The following is a 19668-nucleotide window of genomic DNA, read 5'->3' as shown; positions in this document are numbered from 1 at the left end:
TTACTGCTCTCCTTCATCTTTTCATGCTACAATTGTAGATACAGGTCACTCTAACAACATCTGATGATATTTTCGTGGCATACTAGAATCAAGGCAGCAAGTAAGTAGGATCAAGAGAGGATATAAAGAGAGCTGTTTTCACCAATGTCACCCTCACGGTTGCTGCCAAGACAATACATACCGACAGATGTAGTAGGACAGACACAGCCTGGATGTAACAAATAGCACACAGTCTTTACATGCAGACACAGTTGAAGCAGCAGGAGCTTAGAAATTACAAGAATTTGAACTGGGTGTGGAATGAAAGCAGGATGAGAGATTGCCAAGAACTTACCCAATGTCATCTCTGTAGACTCGAGAGATTAAAACCTCTCCCTTATGATTATAAATGAACAGGCCTCCAATCATGATGAATTGTTACACTTCCTTTTTCATAGTGCTTAGATCAGACCTACAGACACAAAACAGGCAGTTATCAGGCCTATAGTTCAGGATGCAGGTTAAAGATGATGTGAATACTACTGAGAGAGCATCAATTTAACCATTCTAATTTCAGCATATTAAGAAACTGCTTGGACACTGTCATCTCAATATTACAGATGCATATCCAAATGACATCTACATTCATGTCAAAATTATAATGTTCAAGTACTCTTCTCACGCATGCAGCTAACAGTTTCACAAAACACAGTGTTCCCACCATGACCTCCACATGCCACAATCCTTTGTTTCCTTTGGAAAGTGTGACAGACACCCCTAAGAGCAATGTCTTCTTTTTCTAAGAACCAGTGACAGGTTGCTACTTTCTGGAGGGGAAGCACTCTGTCTATGTCTTGCTATACTTTTGCTATATCCTTTAAGTGAAGCAGAAATCATTTTTAGTTATAAGTCCAATAGTCTTTTATGATTTCTTAATCACCAGCCATACAATTTAGTGTTCAATGATGCATTAAACTGAATGAACCAATATTTTTTTTTCAGTAAGAGTCATAGGACTATAGCTATGTGAAGCTGTTTGATAGAGGTAAAGATAAAAGGTAAAGGTTCCCCTTGACATTTAGTCCAGTCGTGTCCGACTCTAGGGTGTGGCACTTATCCCTATCTCCAAGCTGTAGAACCAGCATTTGTCCATAGACAGTTTCCGTGGTCACGTGGCCAGCGCGACTAGACACAGAATGCCATTACCTTCTCACGGTGGTAGTACCTATTTATCTATTTGCATTTGCATGCTTTTGAACGGCTAGGTTGGCAGGAGCTGGGACAAGCGACGGGAGCTCATTCCGTTGTGTGGATTCGATCTTACAACTGCTGGTCTTCTGACCTTGCAGCACAGAGGCTTCTGCAGTTTATCCCTCAACCCCACCATGTCCCTTTTGATAGAGGTACAACTTGGCAATTCCATATGCAGAACAGCTTCATACAGCAGACTTTAAACAGGATTGGATATATTAGATGAAGCTATGTATGACACAGCAAGTTTGACTCACAAAACAAGCAAGAAATATGTTGCCAAGATTTTTCCTGCACAAAGACAGATTCACATTTGCTAGTAATTGTTACTTGTTCTGTGGAAGAAGAAACAGGAAGCTCTGTTCTGTCCAGAATCAAGATCAGGACGGGCCGTAACAGTCTGTTTTCATAAAATGCAGAACAGAGCTTATAGGCTTGGCCAGAGTGTCCATTTAAACAGATTTAAACCAAAACAGCCTTATTTCAATTAGCCTGCATAACGTAACAGTGAACTGCAGAGTAACATGGAAATATATTAGGAAACCTTCAACTACAGAGACATCTCATCCCCAAACACAATTACTTTTACAAAGTTTATAGCATAACCCTAGCTAGCTTCTAGTAAGTAAACACCTAACTTTCTGAAGCAATTGCTGAACCCAACACGGCAGATATTTTTGAAAAGAACATCCTATGTAAATCAAATGAGTTGTGAGAAAGGTTCCCTCTAAACTGGGTGTGTGCGTGCTCTGCCTGTATTTGTTCTTGGTGTTTGTTTGTTTTTGTTTGTTTTTGTCTTTGCAAGATCAGTATGAAGAGCTACTGCATCTTGCCGCATTTGCATTAAGGAAACAGCAGCAGGTATGACTTTTTTGTGGGGAGGGTGCTAATGAAGCGCAAGTGAAAACATGTCAAGGGTTTCAGGTAATCCTTCCTGCCAAAAGGCAAAGGGCACCCTCCCTAGCAAGCAGAATTGCAGACATCTGTACTTATACTAAACATGTTGGTACAAGAATGCTCAAGAAGTGTAGGTCATTTTGATACAGATCAGTGCATGAACTTCTCACCTGAGCATCATTAAGCAAGTGTTGTTTGTTTAATTATGTTGTAAACCACCCAGAGAGTGCTTTAACACTATGGGACAATATTCAAGTCAAAACAACAACTTGTCTAGAAATGATTAGTTCAAACAAACTAGTCTTCTGGATGCTTACTTGATTTCAGTAACTCCTCTGAACCAGTGTATCCATTATTTTGAAAACAGTGCTACCGAATATTACATATAGTACAGTTAGCACCCAGCCCCCAAATATTTCAATCACTTCCTTGGATAAACAAGATGTCTTTTATTGAGAGTTAGATTTTTTTTCCTGGACTCCCCCGCAACCACCACACATACACAAAAGACGGTACCACTGTAGACTGCTATGCATCTGCCAGGGAACCTGGGAGCTTCCCATTCCCAACAAGAATGTCCTTTCTGCACAGCCCCTCCCCATGCCTACCTCTTGTCTATAAAACCACTACATAACTGGACTTAGCATAAGACAATGGCGACATAGCACAGACTACAGCTGAGACCCATCCCACAACTCTGACAATGCACGCTCCCTCAAACATGGCAGGAACATTTCTGTCCAGCCCAAGACAGACTTTAAACTTTTCAGACTCAGAATTTATGCACTGCACACCAAGCTACAAAACAAACACTTAAGATCAGTACTAGAGATAGGGACACAGTATACGAATATCCCCACGCAGCTGGACTTAACAAGGGGGCTGACCCTGCGGCCAGCCTGTCCACTCATGCATCCAGCAGCAGTCTTGCTCATCCTTCCAGTCGCTCCGGGAGCTCCACTCTCTTTCTGCTCACCTGGTCACTTCAGACAGTGGGAGGGAGGAGGAATCTTCCTGCATGGCTGCTGAGTCGCTAGCCGAGCAAGAAAAGAGGAGAGCTCCAGGAGAGATTGAAAGGATGAGCGAGGCTGCCGCCGCCACCGGACACATGAGTGGACAGGCCAGCCACAGGGGCTGGCCCCTGTTAAGTCCAGCTGCACTGGGATATTCATATTCGTATACAAATACCATCTCTAATCAGTATCCAATCTAGATGGCCAGGGCTTGAAAAATTTTAGAATGTCTCACCAGTCAGTCAAAAATTTCACCAGTCAGCATGACCGGACTATAGCCTTGCAAGTCATTGGGATTGGGAATCACTGATTTATATGCTCAGATTTGGGTTGCTTTATTACCTCTGTGCCTGTGGGGTCATGAAGCTTGTATTTTGAATTCCTTTCTTTTGAATGTCTCTAGCAAAAATAAAACTGAAAGCAAAATCACAAGGCCTCTTAAGGAGCCAGGTCTTCAGTTGAAATTGGGAGCAGGGAATCTCCATATTCTCCAGCATAGGACTACTCTACATTCTCCTGCAGAGCTATATCTCTATGAGCTGCTCAAACTCTCTTCTCCTGAGGGCTGTTTTCCTTTGCAATGGGAAGGGGAGGGGAGGACTGCAGGATCAGAGACACACAGACTGAGGGTAAGGTGGCAAGGAGAAAGGGAGCTGTGGCTAGTCAAGCAGCATTTTTTCACTTGGCACAGAGGGGCGACAAGTGGATTTTCCAAGCCCTTTAGACGGCCTTAATAGTCTTCTACCTTCAGCTTTACAGCAGCACAACCTTCCTGGTATTCTGTGGCTTTTCCAATTTGGACTAGATAATAGATGCCACAGACAGGTGAAGTACCATGGCCTAAATTGTTCTGACTTCATGTTACAATCCTCAGAAGCTTATGCAAGGCAAAAAGAAAGATCATGGAGGAGGATTTTTACATGGCTTACATCAGAAGCAATCATCCAAGAAGTTTCTTAGAAAACATACTCTCATCTTAAAAATAGTCCTGACTATACTCTGTGGGAATGTAATGCTACTTAAGATATTTGTTTTGCTGTATTTAACTTGTTTAGACTGAACCACATGGACAATGAATTGCTGTTACAGTAAAAAATAGTAGATTAGAATGCCAATTGTAAGAACATTGGAATAGTTGTAGGTTTTTCAAACTGTTTGGCCATGTTCTGGAAGTTTTTCTTCCTAATGTTTCGCAAGTCTCTGTGGCTGGCATCTTCAGAGGACAGGAGTTAGAATTCTGTCTATGTTCTGGTGTAGTGTGTCACTGAACTATCCCACAGCCGGTCGAAAACTCTGCAGCTAGATTATTAATTGGAGCTGCTTATAGGGATCACATAACCCCCGTTACAGCAGCACCACTGACTGCCAATCCGTTTCCAGGTACAATTCAAAAGTGTTGGTTCTAATCTATAAAGCCCTAAATGGCTTTGCTCCAAGCTATCTCAAGGACCGCTTCTCCCTCTATAGGCTGCCTGGGTATTAAAGTAATCAAGGAGAGCCCTTTTTCTCAGTCCCACCACCTTCACAATCACAAGCACATTTGGTGTGGACACGGGAGAGGGCCTTCTCTGTCACTGCATGCAGACTCTGGAACTCCCTCCCACAGGAAACTAGACTGGCCCCATCGTTGCTAGCCTTTCACAAGCAGACAAAGACCTTTCTCTTCAGGTAGCCTTTCCCTTAGTGAGGGAATGGCGGAGAGCGCTGAGGAGCACTGAGGACCAACACAGCCACCCTGGCAAGCAGCAGCGGCATTGGCCCATCGGAGGGGGCTGATGCTGACCCTGACCTTGGTGGACCCACCGGGAGGCGAGCAGCCGGAGGGAACACCCCAGCAGGCTTAAGCCTCCTGGCTCTGGGCCACCCCCGCCGTCAATACGAGGCGAGCAGCCAGAGGGAGCACTCTGGCCAGGCTCAAGCCTCTCAGCTCTGGGCCATCACCCCCCCCCCGCCGCCGGCCTCTTTGCCACCAACGGTTAGTACATTTAAATTTCCCACCCCTTTCCCCTGCTTTTTTGTGTTCGTAAGTGGAAGCTCCGCTTACAAGTTGATGCAAACTTTTGCGAGCACAGCTGCTCGTAAGTCGAAATATTCATAGATAGGGGCATACGTAAGTCAAGGCACCAGTGTAGTGTGGTTGCTGACCTTGAGTCAGACATCCTGGAGAGCGAAGTCAAGTGGGCCTTAGAAAGCCTGGCTAACAACAAGGCCAGTGGAGGTGATGGCATTCCAGTGGAACTATTTTAAATCTTAAAAGATGACACTGTTAAGGTGCTACACTCAATATGCCAGCAAGTCTGGAAAACTCAAGAGTGGCCAGAAGATTGGAAAAGATCAGTCTACATCCCAATCCCAAAGAAGGGCAGTGGCAAAGAATGCTCCAACTACAGTACAACTGCAATCATTTCACATGCTAGCAAAGTTATGCTCAAAATCCTACAAGGTAGGCTTTAGCAGTATGTAGACCAAGAATTCCCAGAAGTACAAGCCGGATTTCGAAGGGGCAGAGGAACTAGAGAACAAATTGCTAACCTGCACTGGATTATGGAGAATGCCAGAGAGTTCCAGAAAAACATCTACTTCTGCTTCATTGACTACGCAAAAGCCTTTGACTGTGTGGACCACAGCAAACTATGGCAAGTCCTTAAAGAAATGGGAGTTCCTGACCACCTTATCTATCTCACTAAGTCTCACTAAGCTGCCACCAACCATTCCCTATAAGAAGTCACACAGACCAGGAATGGATTTTTAACAAATAACAGAACAAGGTTTATTTAAATAACACACAGGGAAAAATAAAATGATCAAGTGAATAAGATACAGTAACGTGGCTTAGTCTCAATCATACATACACCAGTTTGGTTCACACAGAACACCTTTCAAATAAAGCACAGACCCTGAACCTATCAGTTCTGGCTACCCATACAGACACCTGAACCTATCAGGTTGGTACTGACTGACACACAGTAGTACCCTGTCTGACACACAGACTCCCACACCAGCTTCTTCTTCCCAGCTGCTCCTTCTACTTCTCCACACAAGCTCCACATATATATACAGTACAGCCCCTCCTCCTGATGTCCCGCCTTCCACTCCCCATAGGATGGAACTTTCCCTCCAAACCCATGACAGACAGGTAACATCAGTGCTGTATGTAACACCTCCCCTCTTTATAAGTTGTTTTGTAGGGGGAAAGCTAACGTGCTTTTCTCCAAAAAACAACCTGGATCCAAAACATACAAAAACAGTTATACATTAACATACAATACCATACTTACTCTAGGATAAACATATCAATTAGGCATTTAAACATTTACCATTTACAATACATCAAGTTACCTTTATTCATACAAACCAGGCATGTTTAATAAACAGATACATTTAACCTTTGGTCACCAAAATATATACATAGTCCATGTTTCTTTCGCTGTCTTCATTCTTCGGGTCTTCTTGACAAGGCGTCAGCAACACAGTTCACTGACCCTCTGACCACCTTCACTTCAAAGTCATAGTCTTGCAGGTTTAAAGCCCACCTCATAAGTTTACTATTGTGGGTTTTCATTGTCTTTAACCATTGCAGTGGTGAATGGTCAGTGCACAGAATAAAATGTCTTCCCCAGATGTAAGGCTTGGCCTTCCGGATCGCGTAGACTATGGCCAGGCACTCCTTTTCCACGGTTGCCAAATGTCTCTCACCTTTCTGGAGTTTCCTACTCAGGTAGGACACTGGATGCTGGTCACCATTTTCATCCTCCTGGCAAAGAACTGCTCCTACCCCGCTGTTAGACGCATCGGTGTAGATGATGAACTCCCGGTCGAAGTCTGGAGCACGCAGCACTGGATAGTTGATGAGGGCCTCCTTCAACCTCTGGAACGCCTCCTCACAGTCGCTGGTCCACGGGACGCGGTCATCAGTCTTCTTCCTCGTCAGATCGGTCAGCGGAGTCGCAATCTCGCTAAACCTCGGGATGAACTTTCTGTAGTAGCCCACCAACCCAAGAAATGATTTGATTTTTTTCTTAGTGTTGGGTCTAGGCCAATCACGAACGGCTTCTATCTTGGCCTCTAGGGGTTTGATCACTCCTCCCCCTACTATGTGACCCAAGTATTTTATTTCTGGGCTACCCAGCTGCCGTTTGTTCTCTTTGCAGGGCCTAGGCCAAAGCACTTCCTCCCCTGGGTTAAAGTGCCTCTCCCTGCCTTCCTGGTCATCCCAAGCTTTCTTTCTGACCTTTTGAGCTTGCAGGGTCTCTGCTGCTAGCTCTAGGTTTCTCTTTAGGTCATTCCTTAAAGAGTCTATGTATGTCACAACGTCTTGTGGGTCATCCTGGGTGATCTGCTCCCAATTTTGTTTGATCAAATCAAGGGGCCCTTTCACCGTTCTCCCAAATAAAAGTTCAAACGGACTGAACCCGGTACTGGCTTGTGGCACTGATCGATAAGCAAACAAAAGGGATTGCAGCTTCTGGTCCCAACTGTTCGGATTCTCTGCCAAGTAAGCCCTAATCATGCGCATTAGAGTCCCACTGAACTTCTCAGTTAACCCATTACTTTCAGGGTGATAGGCAGTGGTTTCCTTGTGTTTAATTCCACAGATTTGCCATAACCGTTTCATGAGCTTCGATGTAAACGATGCGCCCAAATCTGTGATTATTTCTGAGGCAAATCCCATCCTGGACATATACCCCACCAAGGCATCTGCCACTGTGTTAGTTTCAATGTTAGTTAAGGGTATGGCTTCAGGGTACCTCGTGGCATGGTCCACAATGGTGAGAATGAACCTGTTCCCCCTCTTTGTGGCCTTGGGCAAAGGTCCCACAATATCCACCCCTATGCATTTGAAAGGAGTGTCAATCACAGGCAAAGGGCACAACTTTGCTTTGGTCCTGTCACGATTATTCCCCTGCCGCTGACACACATCACATTTTTTACAGAACTCCCTGATCTGCTTCCCTATGTCAGGCCAGTAAAAATTCTGTGTAATTCTCTGCTGTGTTTTGTTCACCCCTAAGTGCGCAGCAAACATGTCAGAGTGCCCCCTTTGTAAGATCATGGGGCGATACTTTTCAGGTACCACTAGCTGACTTCTGATCCCATCTCCCCCTTTTGAGATATTCATCAGGGTCTCTCTATATAAAATTCCCTTTTTCTCTCGAAATCTCACTGGGGTTTCAGGTGTTAGCTGGGCGTCTGTCACCTGTTCAAAACACTTTTGGAGAGTGGCGTCTGCCTTTTGCTCTTGGCCAAATCTGCTGTCTGTGGTTAAGGTTTCCACCACAGCTTCGGCACTCCCCTCTGCTTCCGTCTCGGGCTCATCAGTACCCCCCTGAACTGTCCCCGTGGTGGCTTGTGAACGTGTAATCACTAGCACCCGTTTCACATGTTCAGCCAGGTCATTTCCCACGAGCACGGCTGCTGGCAGAGTCGATGAAATCGCTAGCCGCCAAACTCCCCTCCAGCCTTGAAAGTTCACAGGTACCTCCGCTACTGGCAGCGAGATCACCTGTCCCTCAATCCCTGCCACCTTTATGCTCTCATTCGGGATTATATACTCCCTAGGAATAATATCTGGATGGCCCAGGGTCACCTGGGAACAAGTATCCCTTAACCCCCGATACTGATGGTCAAGTATTCCTACGTCCACCCCTGCTGTTTCAAACAACTGTGAATCTGTTCTCACAAGTAAGCAGCGCCTGACCTCCACAAGAGGACCATTTTCCTCAGCCTGATCAGCAGATGTAACTGTTCCAGATTGAGTAGCCATGGCAACAGGCTCCCTCAGTGACAAGGAGCTTTGCTCTTTCTGGACACAGAACACAGCTTTTGGCTTGGTTCCACTCGAATCATGAGGCACAATTCCTTTTAGCTGCTTTAATTTCTCACACTCTGAGATTAGATGGCCCTTTCCTTGACAGAAATAACATTTTCTGCTATATTTTGAGTCTTTCTCATCTTGTTTTGGTTTTCCCTCCAAAATCTGAGGTCTTGGTTTCATGTCTGATGGCTTCCCTTCACCATGGGTCCCTCCCCCTTGCTGGTTTCTTCCTGGTCCCTGAGAGTACTTGCTGTAGGTTTCTTTGGGTTTATCTACAGATTTCCACTCAGCACCTAAGGGTTTTCTTATTTGATAAATAAAATCTGCGATCTCGGCTGCTTCTGCCACCGATTTCTGTTTCCTTTCCCTCACCTGGAACTTCAGTTCCCCATGCAGGACTGAATAGAACTGTTCCAGCGCTATCAGGTCTTTGAGCTGCTGGAAGGTCTCTGTTCCCTCCTGAGATAGCCATTTCTCTAGCAGCCTCACCAGTTGGGCCCCCACTTGGGTAAAAGTCTGCTCTGGTTTCTTGGTGAGTGACCTGAATCTTTGCCTCAGCTGTTCCGCATTTATCCCATGTCTGGCAAACACCAGTTTTTTAAACTCAGAGAAGTCTTTTAGCAGCTCCTCTGGCATCTCTGCATAGACTTCTGCCAGGCTGCCACTGATTAAAGATCGCATAATGGTCATCTTCTCAGTTTCCCTTACTGAGAAGTCCACAAACGCTCTTTCCACTAGGGAAAAGAACACCTCAGGGCAATCTCCCTTGTGGTATACAGGGAATTTCTTCAGGTCAGTTTTAGACAATTGGCCCACCTCAGAATCTCTATTGTTATTATTGTTCTGATTCATCAGTTCCAATTTTCTTAACTCATACGCCATTTTCTCTCTCTGCAATTCCAATTCAAATTGTCTTTGCCTCTCCCTTTCCCTTTCCTGTTTCTCTTCCTTTTCCATTTCAAATTGCCTGTCCCTTTCCTCCCTTCTTTCTCTCTCTAATCTTTCTTCTCTTTCCAATTGCCTCATCCTCAGTTCATGCTGTTGGGCTATGAGCATTTTCCTGAGTTCTGGGTTCTGTTCTCCCGTGCTGTCACCCTGCACTGAGCCAAATTCATCCTCAGAACCTTGGTCAACCTGGGGGTCTTTTACTTCACCCATTTCTGCCATTTGGCTTCGAGTCAAGGGCATAATCCCCCCCCAGAACAGGCTGCTTTCAAAAGTCAAGCCTCAGAATAAAGCAACCACTTTTTTTTTCTCTTTTGCCTCAGAACCAGCCTTCTATAGATTGCTGCTGTTCTTCAGCACTAACTTGCAACTGTTGCCAGCCAGAGTCCAACCCCCTCTGCTAGGCCTCTCAGCAGACAGGCTAGATCACTGTAACTTCACACAGCTTTGCCTCAGCTTTTTCCCGCCAAAACAGGTTGCCTCAGAGCTCCCTAATCTAGTCCCCAGAGTTGGCACGTTCTTCCACTAGCGCACCTCCCCGTGAGGTACGCCTAGAAGATTACCTACGCGCCCTCAGATTGTCCCTGACTAGACCCCCCTTGCTCTGGGCACACTTGCCAAGGCTTTGCTGGACCACTGGACAACTGGACCAGTCGTATCCCACACGCTGGACACCAATCAATGTGACAAACCCAGACCTACTGGAGGATGCCACAGTCTCACTAAGCTGCCACCAACCATTCCCTATAAGAAGTCACACAGACCAGGAATGGATTTTTAACAAATAACAGAACAAGGTTTATTTAAATAACACACAGGGAAAAATAAAATGATCAAGTGAATAAGATACAGTAACGTGGCTTAGTCTCAATCATACATACACCAGTTTGGTTCACACAGAACACCTTTCAAATAAAGCACAGACCCTGAACCTATCAGTTCTGGCTACCCATACAGACACCTGAACCTATCAGGTTGGTACTGACTGACACACAGTAGTACCCTGTCTGACACACAGACTCCCACACCAGCTTCTTCTTCCCAGCTGCTCCTTCTACTTCTCCACACAAGCTCCACATATATATACAGTACAGCCCCTCCTCCTGATGTCCCGCCTTCCACTCCCCATAGGATGGAACTTTCCCTCCAAACCCATGACAGACAGGTAACATCAGTGCTGTATGTAACAGCGACCAACATGAATTTGACCAAACTCCAGGAGGCAGTGAAAGACAGGAAGACCTGGCGTCCTCTGGTCCATGGGGTCACAAAGAGTCGGACATGACTTAACTCAGTGGTTCTTAACGTGGGCGATAATGCCCCCCAGGGGGTGATTTAATTTTTCAGGGGGGCGGTAGAATGAAAAGGGGCGGCGTGGGGGCACTGGAGCAGAAGGGGGGCGGTAGGGGGCGCTGGAGCAAGCCAAACCTGTTAAGATGGCTGCAGCCTTTTTACAGTGTGCATGAATATATATTTTCCTCCAATCTTAATTTAGTTTCAGAGTTTTCGTCTTGAAATTTTTAGTTCCTGCATTGTGGTTTGTTTTTATGCCCTTTTTATATTTCTTTTTGCGTCTTAAATTTCGCTTGCAACTAAATCATTAAATGTTACTTTTTGGAATTGAATTTTGTTTTCAGGGGTCATTGGATTTAAGTGAAATAAATAAATAAATAAATAAATAAATAAATAAATAAATAAATAAATAAATAAATAAATAAATAAATAAGATAGCATCACCGCGGGGAGGGGGGCGATGATAACTTCCTCAATGGCTCAAGGGGGCGTTTCTTTCAAAAAGGTTAAGAACCACTGACTTAACTAAGCAACAACATAAGGTATGGTGTAAAGTTTTTGAAAAGATTAGAGAAATATTCAAAGTTAATACTGAAATGTCACAAAATAGCATTATTATTTCTAATAGAAAATGATTATATAAGTAACGCAAAAAAAAGATGAAACGGATGTTAGCAGCATGACAGCTCATTTTAAAAAACTGGAAGCAAAACTGGGTTTTCCAGTTGCGTGAATGGTATAACAAAATTTGAAATATATCAATTAATGATACATATACTTCAGAAATTAAATTCAAAAAAGGAGAATTAAAGATGAAAAAGTTTAATGAGATATGGGATGAATTTATAAATGCTGTATTGCACAAAGGTAAAGGGAACTATAAGCCAGGTAAAAGCAGTGAAAAGAGCACTATGTTTTGTGTTCTTGTTATTTTCTGTATTTAATTGGTGTGGACAGAATGCAAATTTTATGTTATATATTATTAATTAGCTGAAAAATATAATAATTTTTTCTAAAAAATTTGCTATAAAATGATTTTTTTAAAAAATCATTGATTTTTATCCATCTTGGTTTAATAGGTATATTTATTGTTTTTCGCTTTTAAACATTGTCTTTCTAATGATGTAAGCTGCCTTGGGTTCTTTTTTGAAGAGAAAGACAGGATAAAAAAGTTTTAAATAGAATTAATCCTAAATCTTCCATAATTCTGCCTAAACAACTATGTTACCAGATTTCCCAGCAAGAGTGGCTTGTAATAAAGTAGACTGAAGAGTGATTTGTTTCACATCTGCTGTTTTGAATCTCACTGGCAGTAGCCATAACACAACTTACTGCCCTTTTTGAGCAAAGTTAATCTTTTAGAAAGGCATTTATTTCCATGAAGTGAACAATGTGTGATGAAAGCAAGATTAACTGTTCAGACTGAAAGGGGGACGGACGGACCCAAAAACAAACAAAATCCAACAGAATACTGAATGCAGAATACTACTAGAAATAAAACGTATATGAAATATACAGTATATGAAACAAATTGGTCAATCTGGTATTATGACATCATTGATCTAAAATCAGGCAAACCTCCAGATGCTTCAGGTAACAATTTAAAAAACCCACCATTTATATATGTTTACTATTTTAGAAACTGGCATAGCCAGATAAATAACTCCATTATATTGTTCATATTTTGTATCAAGTAACATTAAGATAGTGACTACCAGTAATTATTTTCTAGATTATCTATGCTCAATGATGTGGAGTAAAACCTTCATTGTCTACCAGTACATCAAGGTCACTACAAAAAGCTAACCCGAAAAAATCATATATCTGCAGAAGAAAACACAGTCAAATTTATTATTTTATTCCTACAAAACCTGCATTGAAATGTTGGCTGATCTAGTTCTTGTGGAATACTGTTTTGAAACAAACTGTTATCACCAAGAATGATATTCTGAACTGAAACACATAGGCTTACCTGCCAGATCAGCTGCATGGGAAAATTGCTAGTTTCTCAATAACACAAACATACTCCAAAATTCTGTTTCCGGCAGAAGTTGGAGATTGTTGGACCTTAATTCCTATCACTTATGAGTATCGATCATTGGCTATCCTGACTGGGCTAATGAGAGTCCACCTTCACCTGGCAGGCCACCAGTTTCCTTTGCTTAGTCTATAGGAATTCTCATTCCAGAGATGCAAGAGCAAATCATTCAGGTACAGAAAGTGTAACACACAACAGCAGGATCTCAACACACTGGAACATTCAGCCTCAGGAACTAGGTGGTTCCTCAGACTACCATAAACATATCCACTTAATATTTTGAATGTCAATTTGCATGACTGTCTTTTGGCATGATCTACCAACAAGTTAAAGGTTTTACAGCGGGGCCTGATACAACCTCAGAGTTAAGCCTTTCCAAGAACTTGAATGAAGAGACACAGCCTTTAGAGATCTTTAAGCATCACCTGTACTGTCTTATTTCACTGTCAGTGTTCTAGATGGTTGTGCATATTTGTTCCAGGCAAATGAAGCAGATTGGAATAACAAATGGTTAGACCTAATCTTCAAGAAGCTTTCTTTCTGAAGATACACACAGTTGGGTCCATACGTTCAATCCCAGTTATTTTGTCAAACTCAACATAACTTCATACTCTAATCTAAATCTTCTATAAGAAAGAATCCAAAACCTGGCATGGGCAAAAAAAAAAAACCTACAGTGTTTTAGTCCAGCAAATTGAATTAAGGCACATGATTCTGAGACTAAAAAAGCAACTGAGGCCAAGAGCTGCCAGCTGTAAGGACACTAATGACATATTGTTAAAATGAGGTGATCCAGTCAAAATTTAGCTATCTGGAGGCAAGGAACAAATGGACTGTATTTGTAATTTTACCAAAACTGCAGTCTTTATGTTCTATAGGATCCAGCACCTGATGTAAAAATTTATCTTGGGCACCATAGTCTGATTTCTTTAATACAAAAATAAACTTCCATACATCAGCCCACATCAAATTACATTGGTAGATGTTTATTGGTTTCTATAATTCATTCCATCAGCAGAACTGAAAGCATCACAAGGGGACCGGTAGCTCGCACTGAAAGTTGTAAAATGGGACTACGAATCACCAAGTCTAGTTGTCCAAGAAAAAGTTTCATGCAAGGGCATCCAAGTACAGTAAACATTTCCTTTATGAAAGCACTTGCAGAAGTACTTGCATTTTCAGTTAAAAGATTATGGTCTGCAGTTCGTTGCTGTTATGTGTCATCAAGTTGGAACCAACATACATATAGTGACCCTAAAAGGACTTTCAAGATAATTGAAATATTTAAAGAGTGGCTTTGCCCATTCCACTCCCCCACTGAGTTTCCATGGCTCAACAGGGATGTGAACCATGGTCTCCAGAGTCCAAGTCTGTCACTCTATTCACTACACCACTGGTTCTTAACCTTTGTTACTCAGATGTTTTTGGACTGCAACTCCCAGAAGCCTTCACCATCAGCTCTGCTGGCTGGGGTTTCTGGGAGTTGCAGTTCAAAAACACCTGAGTAACAAAGGTTAAGAACCACTGCACTACACCATACTGAGTATCCACTGCATTTGACCCACCAAATTTAGCAACATCACTTCTCCTTCCCCCTACCTCAAAACAAAATAGTCCAAGTGCAACCTCTCTCACTTATAGAACAGCTCTGCAACATGCTTACTTGGTTTGTTTATCCATAAGAAAATTTTTATGGTGAACTGCAACTACAAGCTTCCCAATTCCAGAACACAACACCTGCTGTTAACTTCCAGGAAGTCTTCTCTGCTAAATTATAGCCATAATCCTCACTCAAAATAGACAATGCCTCCAGCTTTGTTGAAAGGTGGCATGCAATATTTCCTACATGTGCAAGTGGCTGAAACAGGAAACAGATTAGCACTGATTTAATTTAACTGAGGTGGCTTAATAAGCCAATTTTCTGGTTAGAGTCTGAGGCTTGCTACTAAAGTGAACAACTGAAGGTAACTAGTATCACATTCAGTTTAGTATAAATCCACTCATGTATCATTCTATCAATCTATGTCTATAACATTTCATATACAAATAGCTATTTGTTGTGTTACCAAAACATAAGGTTATGTAGTTCTATTGAAATGGACAGTCCATTATATGTGATTTGGATTCTCTGGAACTTATCTCTGCAGGGATGGGGGTAAGATTAAGAAAATCCACCCAAGAAGGCTGATGGACCCAGATGGTTTTATGGCTGTCCTTAGGGAGTTTACTGTCAGGTGATTCTGTTGAATCACTGGCTGCTTTTTGGAATGTGGAAATGGCAATAGTCACTGATATGATTGCTCCTAAACATCTCCTCCCTCAGAGTAGAGCCAAACTGCTCCCCTGGTTCACTGGGGAGTTGGTGGAGATGAAATTAGTGGGCCATAGACTTGAACAACAATGGCGGAAAACTCAAAGTGAATTTGATAAAAAAAGAGCTAGGGCCCATTGGAAGGCCTATTCCATGGCAGTGGTAGCGGCAAAGAAGTAATTCTTCTCTGCCACTACTGCAGCTGCATGGAATCGCCCAGCAGAGGTTTTTGAGTGGTCAAGGTCCTTCTACATGCTAGTACCCAGACAAATAATGCAGAGCACACTGTAGCTCGCTGTGAAGAATTTGCACAACATTTTGCAGACAAAATTCCCCAGATCCTCTCTGAGGAGGCTATAGCTATTTCAGGTCCTGTGAATGAAACTGTGGCCCTTGTTTCCTGTGTTAATGGGTGACTTTCAGTTTCTGCAGCCTGATTATGTGGTCAGGATCCTTGAGGAGGTGAGAGGTACCACATGCCTGCTGGATCCTTGCCCTTCCTGGCTCATAAAAGCTGCCAGAAAGGGACTGGTTGATTGGGTAGGAGAAGTGGTGAATGCCTTCTTGCCACAGGGTAGGATCCCATCATGCTTCAAGTAGGCAGTAGTAAGACCATTGTTAAAAAGCCTCCACAATTTAGACTCCACAATACTGAAGAATTAATGATCAGTATCTACTATCCCATTCTTGGGGAAAGTACTAGAGTTGGTTGTGGCCCCTTAGCTAGAGAGGTTCCTGGATGAGAAAGAATATCTAGATCAGTGATGGCGAACCGATGACACGCGTGCCACAGTTGGCACACAGAGCCCTCTCTGTGGGCACACAAGCCATAAGTTGCCATAGAGAAATACTTATCCGTCCCTGATCCATGATGTTGACTCCCCTCTGCTGGTGCAGTGGTCCAGCAGAGGGGTACAATGGCGACCATTACTGGATGTAGCCCAATGGGGGATTGGAGATCTGGTAAGTATTTCTTTGCTAATATCACTCATTGGGGGGGGGGGAAACCAAGCATTTAACCCTTGCAGTGCAGCAGTAGTTGTTTTTTTCTAAACTAAAACCTCAGCATTCGGGTTTTAATTGCAGTACTGGCACTTTAAAATAAGTAAGTTGATTTTGTGTTGCAGTTTGGGCACTCGGGCTCCAAAAGGTTCACTGTCATCCATTTCAATCTGGCTTCAGGCCTAGTTATTGGACAGAGACAACTTTGATTGCCTTGGCAGATGACCTATGATGGGAATTGGATAGAGGATCTGTGTCCATGTTGTTTTTGCTGGACCTCTCAGAGGCTGTCGATATTATCAACATAGAATACTTCTGACCCATCTCTCTGGAATGGGACTTGGGGGCACTGTTTTATGGTGGCTCCAGTCCTTCCTGGTGGAGAGAACTGAGAAGGTGGTGCTGTTGTATACAGTGGTACCTCGACTTGAGAATGTCCCTACATAAGAACAATTCGCGTTAAGAACAGCTCTGTTCGCAAAAAGTTGCTTCAACTTGAGAATGGAGCCTCGGCTTAAGAACCAAAAAAGAGGGGGAAAACCTTTCCTGCCCTTTTTTTGACCTAAGTTCACCTTAGGTCAAAAGAAGAAAAAATAAAAATAAAAAAATTCACCCCTAGTGGTAGATATGGATTAACCAGCTTTGCATTAGTTCCTATAAGAACAGCGCCTCGACTTAAGAACGAAAAACCGCAGATACGGATTAAATGGTTTTCAATGCATTCCTATGGGAAATGGTGCTTCGACTTAAGAATGTTTCGACCTAAGAACACAGTCCCAATACAGATTAAATCGATGTACCACTGTACTCATTATTTTCAACTTTAAATATTGTCTTTCACTGCTGTAAGCTGCCTTGGATCATTTTCAAGGAAAAAAATCAGGGAAAATTTTTTAATAAATAAGTTTAGTACTCTTGATGAGAACCAGAAGAAAAACTTACCAATATCCTAATTTGAAGCATTTATGCTGCTCCCCACAAAGGAGAAAACTTAGTACATAAGCAACACACACAACATGACAGTAGGAGAACAGATGGAGGAATTCCCTTTGACATTTCTACTGAGACACTTTTGATTGTATCTAACAGGCAGACCATTTGATAAACTAAATCTCTACAAACTCTTACCTTCAAGCTACATTGCCGGCATTCACATAAGCAAAACAAGGAACAAGCAGCTTCCTCCTGAATGAGCTGTCATAATGCAGGTTTGTAAAATTATGCATAGAGTGGAGAAAATGGACAGGAAGAATAATTCAACACAGCAGTACTACGGGAGATTCAAGAAGATAAGACTGTTCACAGTGTACAGTTAAATGGTGGATTCTGCTGCCCTGGTAAGGGGTAGCAACCAATTTAGATGATGTTGAAACAAAATCAATAATCCATGGACGACAAACACTTCAGACATGAGGGCTATATTTTGCTTCCAGAAATCAGATACACTCTCTTAATACCAGGTGTTGGGAAAGAGTGGGAGAGAACTATTGCTATAGTACAGGACATCTATTTAGGCCCTGTTGTGGGTGTGAATGCTGATCTGACCAGGTTTTTGGTGTGGGTCTTTTCTTACTATGCGAAACATTTTATCCAGCTCAGGAGCATTAAAAAGCATACAAATCTCCTCTTTTATACATGAATTTTAGAGGATATGTGGATACATAATCATACTGCCAATTTTTCACTAAACCTTTGATTTTCCTGACTCAGCACATGGAGACATAAATATCAGCCCTCCAAAGATAACATGAATATCCTTGTTTATACAAAAACTTTAATCCTAAATTATAGACACAAATGGGTGGAATGCACATAAGTGGAATTATAAACCAAATGCCAGACTAACTAAGCTCATTATGTCAGTGACATTTATAGATCTAATTTTGGGCAGTAAGAAAAGAGAACACCGAACACACATGAAGTCTTGAAGCAGTACTTCAGAAAGATAGTTTTTCTTGTACTGCTCAAACAATTGTGGGGTTCAAACTTCCCAACTTCAAGCCATTTAACTTCCCAGGGTATTTGGAGTATTTGAACTTGTGTAGTATGATTCAATTTTAAAATAAACGAGCATAGCAGCCTCTTCAGTTAACTGTTACTGTCTAGAGTTCTGATACTCCAGAAATTAGTGGCATGCTCATTAAAAACAGGACACTTAAAATTCAGGAAGGCAGCATATGGCATTTTTAACCAAGTCAAATAAATCCCTACAATCACCATCACTCCTTCAGATATTGTGGGCCTGAGGGCTACTGGAAGAATCCAGAAAATTGCAATGCCAAGCCTTCCACATGACAGATCCAAGGTAATAATCACAGATTACAGGGCCTTAAGCTCAGGACAGACAAACAAACATCATAAATAGAAAAGACTATTTCACAAACAGGTTGACGTTAAAGTCAAGATGTTTCTGTGTCACAAAATTGTATATCAAATAAATATGTCTGGATAGAAGAGCTTCCAGCTTCAAACAGTAGTGAAAAACACATGCTTGTAAAAAATTATATAGACACACCTATATCACTCTTTATATTAACAGTGCCTTGAAGTGTAGTAACAATACTAGTAAACTGGCAATCTGATATTACACATGCAGCTTTACAAAAGTCAACTCAGGTCACTGTCACTTATATACAACCAGAGTCACCACCACAACTGCTTTTTCCTATACTGTATTACTACAACACTATTTCCCAGTTTCTAACTTGTGGGATTTCCCCCACAAACTGAAAAGACCTGAGCAAAGAGATGGCTTTTTTCAGTCTGAAAGAGCAGATAGGATTTTATCTCCTTCGAAAAGCTTACCACTAATGTTTCTGCATGTCTGTTCCAAGTATGCTTCCTGTCCTGTCTGAAAGTCTAAAGCAGTGACTATGCAGGATTAGGCAAGAAGACCTTGTCCTCAGAGATAAAGCCCAAAAAGCCAACAGCAGAGCAAAGTACCGTAGTTCTGCCACTGGCTCTTTGCCCTTCCACCTCATTCTCTCTCAGCCCAGCTGCAAACAATTAGCATTGAATCCCTATTAACAGGCAATATGAGAAAAAGCCATTTCCAGAAAAACACAATACATGCAGAATATGGAAGACAGTGGACCTTATTCTCCAATTGTGTCAATTAATTTAC

The 19668-nt window shown here is 42.4% G+C and overlaps 2 protein-coding genes across 6 annotated transcripts in view; both read right to left on the bottom strand.

Annotated features, from left to right (window-relative positions):
• The window catches only part of AP2M1 (adaptor related protein complex 2 subunit mu 1), a 48135-nt gene that overhangs the window by 25561 nt on the left and 2906 nt on the right, over nt 1-19668 (bottom strand). For 2 of the 5 annotated variants that reach the window (XM_020813500.3, XM_072996301.2), the window contains exon 2: nt 335-451. In XM_020813500.3, the coding sequence (XP_020669159.1) occupies nt 335-408 (74 nt within the window). In that variant the 5' untranslated portion in view covers nt 409-451. Of the gene's footprint in view, nt 1-334; nt 454-17672; nt 17737-19349; nt 19383-19668 lie in introns of those variants that run through there. The other 3 variants (XM_078389749.1, XM_078389750.1, XM_078389748.1) reach the window with 3 other exon arrangements.
• On the bottom strand, nt 6000-11023 carry LOC144587973 (uncharacterized). Its single transcript, XM_078389747.1, has 2 exons — nt 9977-11023; nt 6000-9922 (listed from the first exon to the last, which is right to left on the bottom strand). Exons 1-2 carry the CDS (start codon nt 10141-10143, stop codon nt 6574-6576), a joined length of 3516 nt encoding a protein of 1171 aa, XP_078245873.1. The 5' UTR covers nt 10144-11023; the 3' UTR covers nt 6000-6573.

This window comes from Pogona vitticeps, chromosome 3, assembly GCF_051106095.1.
Source record: "Pogona vitticeps strain Pit_001003342236 chromosome 3, PviZW2.1, whole genome shotgun sequence".
Lineage (NCBI taxonomy): Eukaryota > Metazoa > Chordata > Lepidosauria > Squamata > Agamidae > Pogona > Pogona vitticeps.
This window is presented reverse-complemented; position numbering and strand designations above follow the sequence as displayed.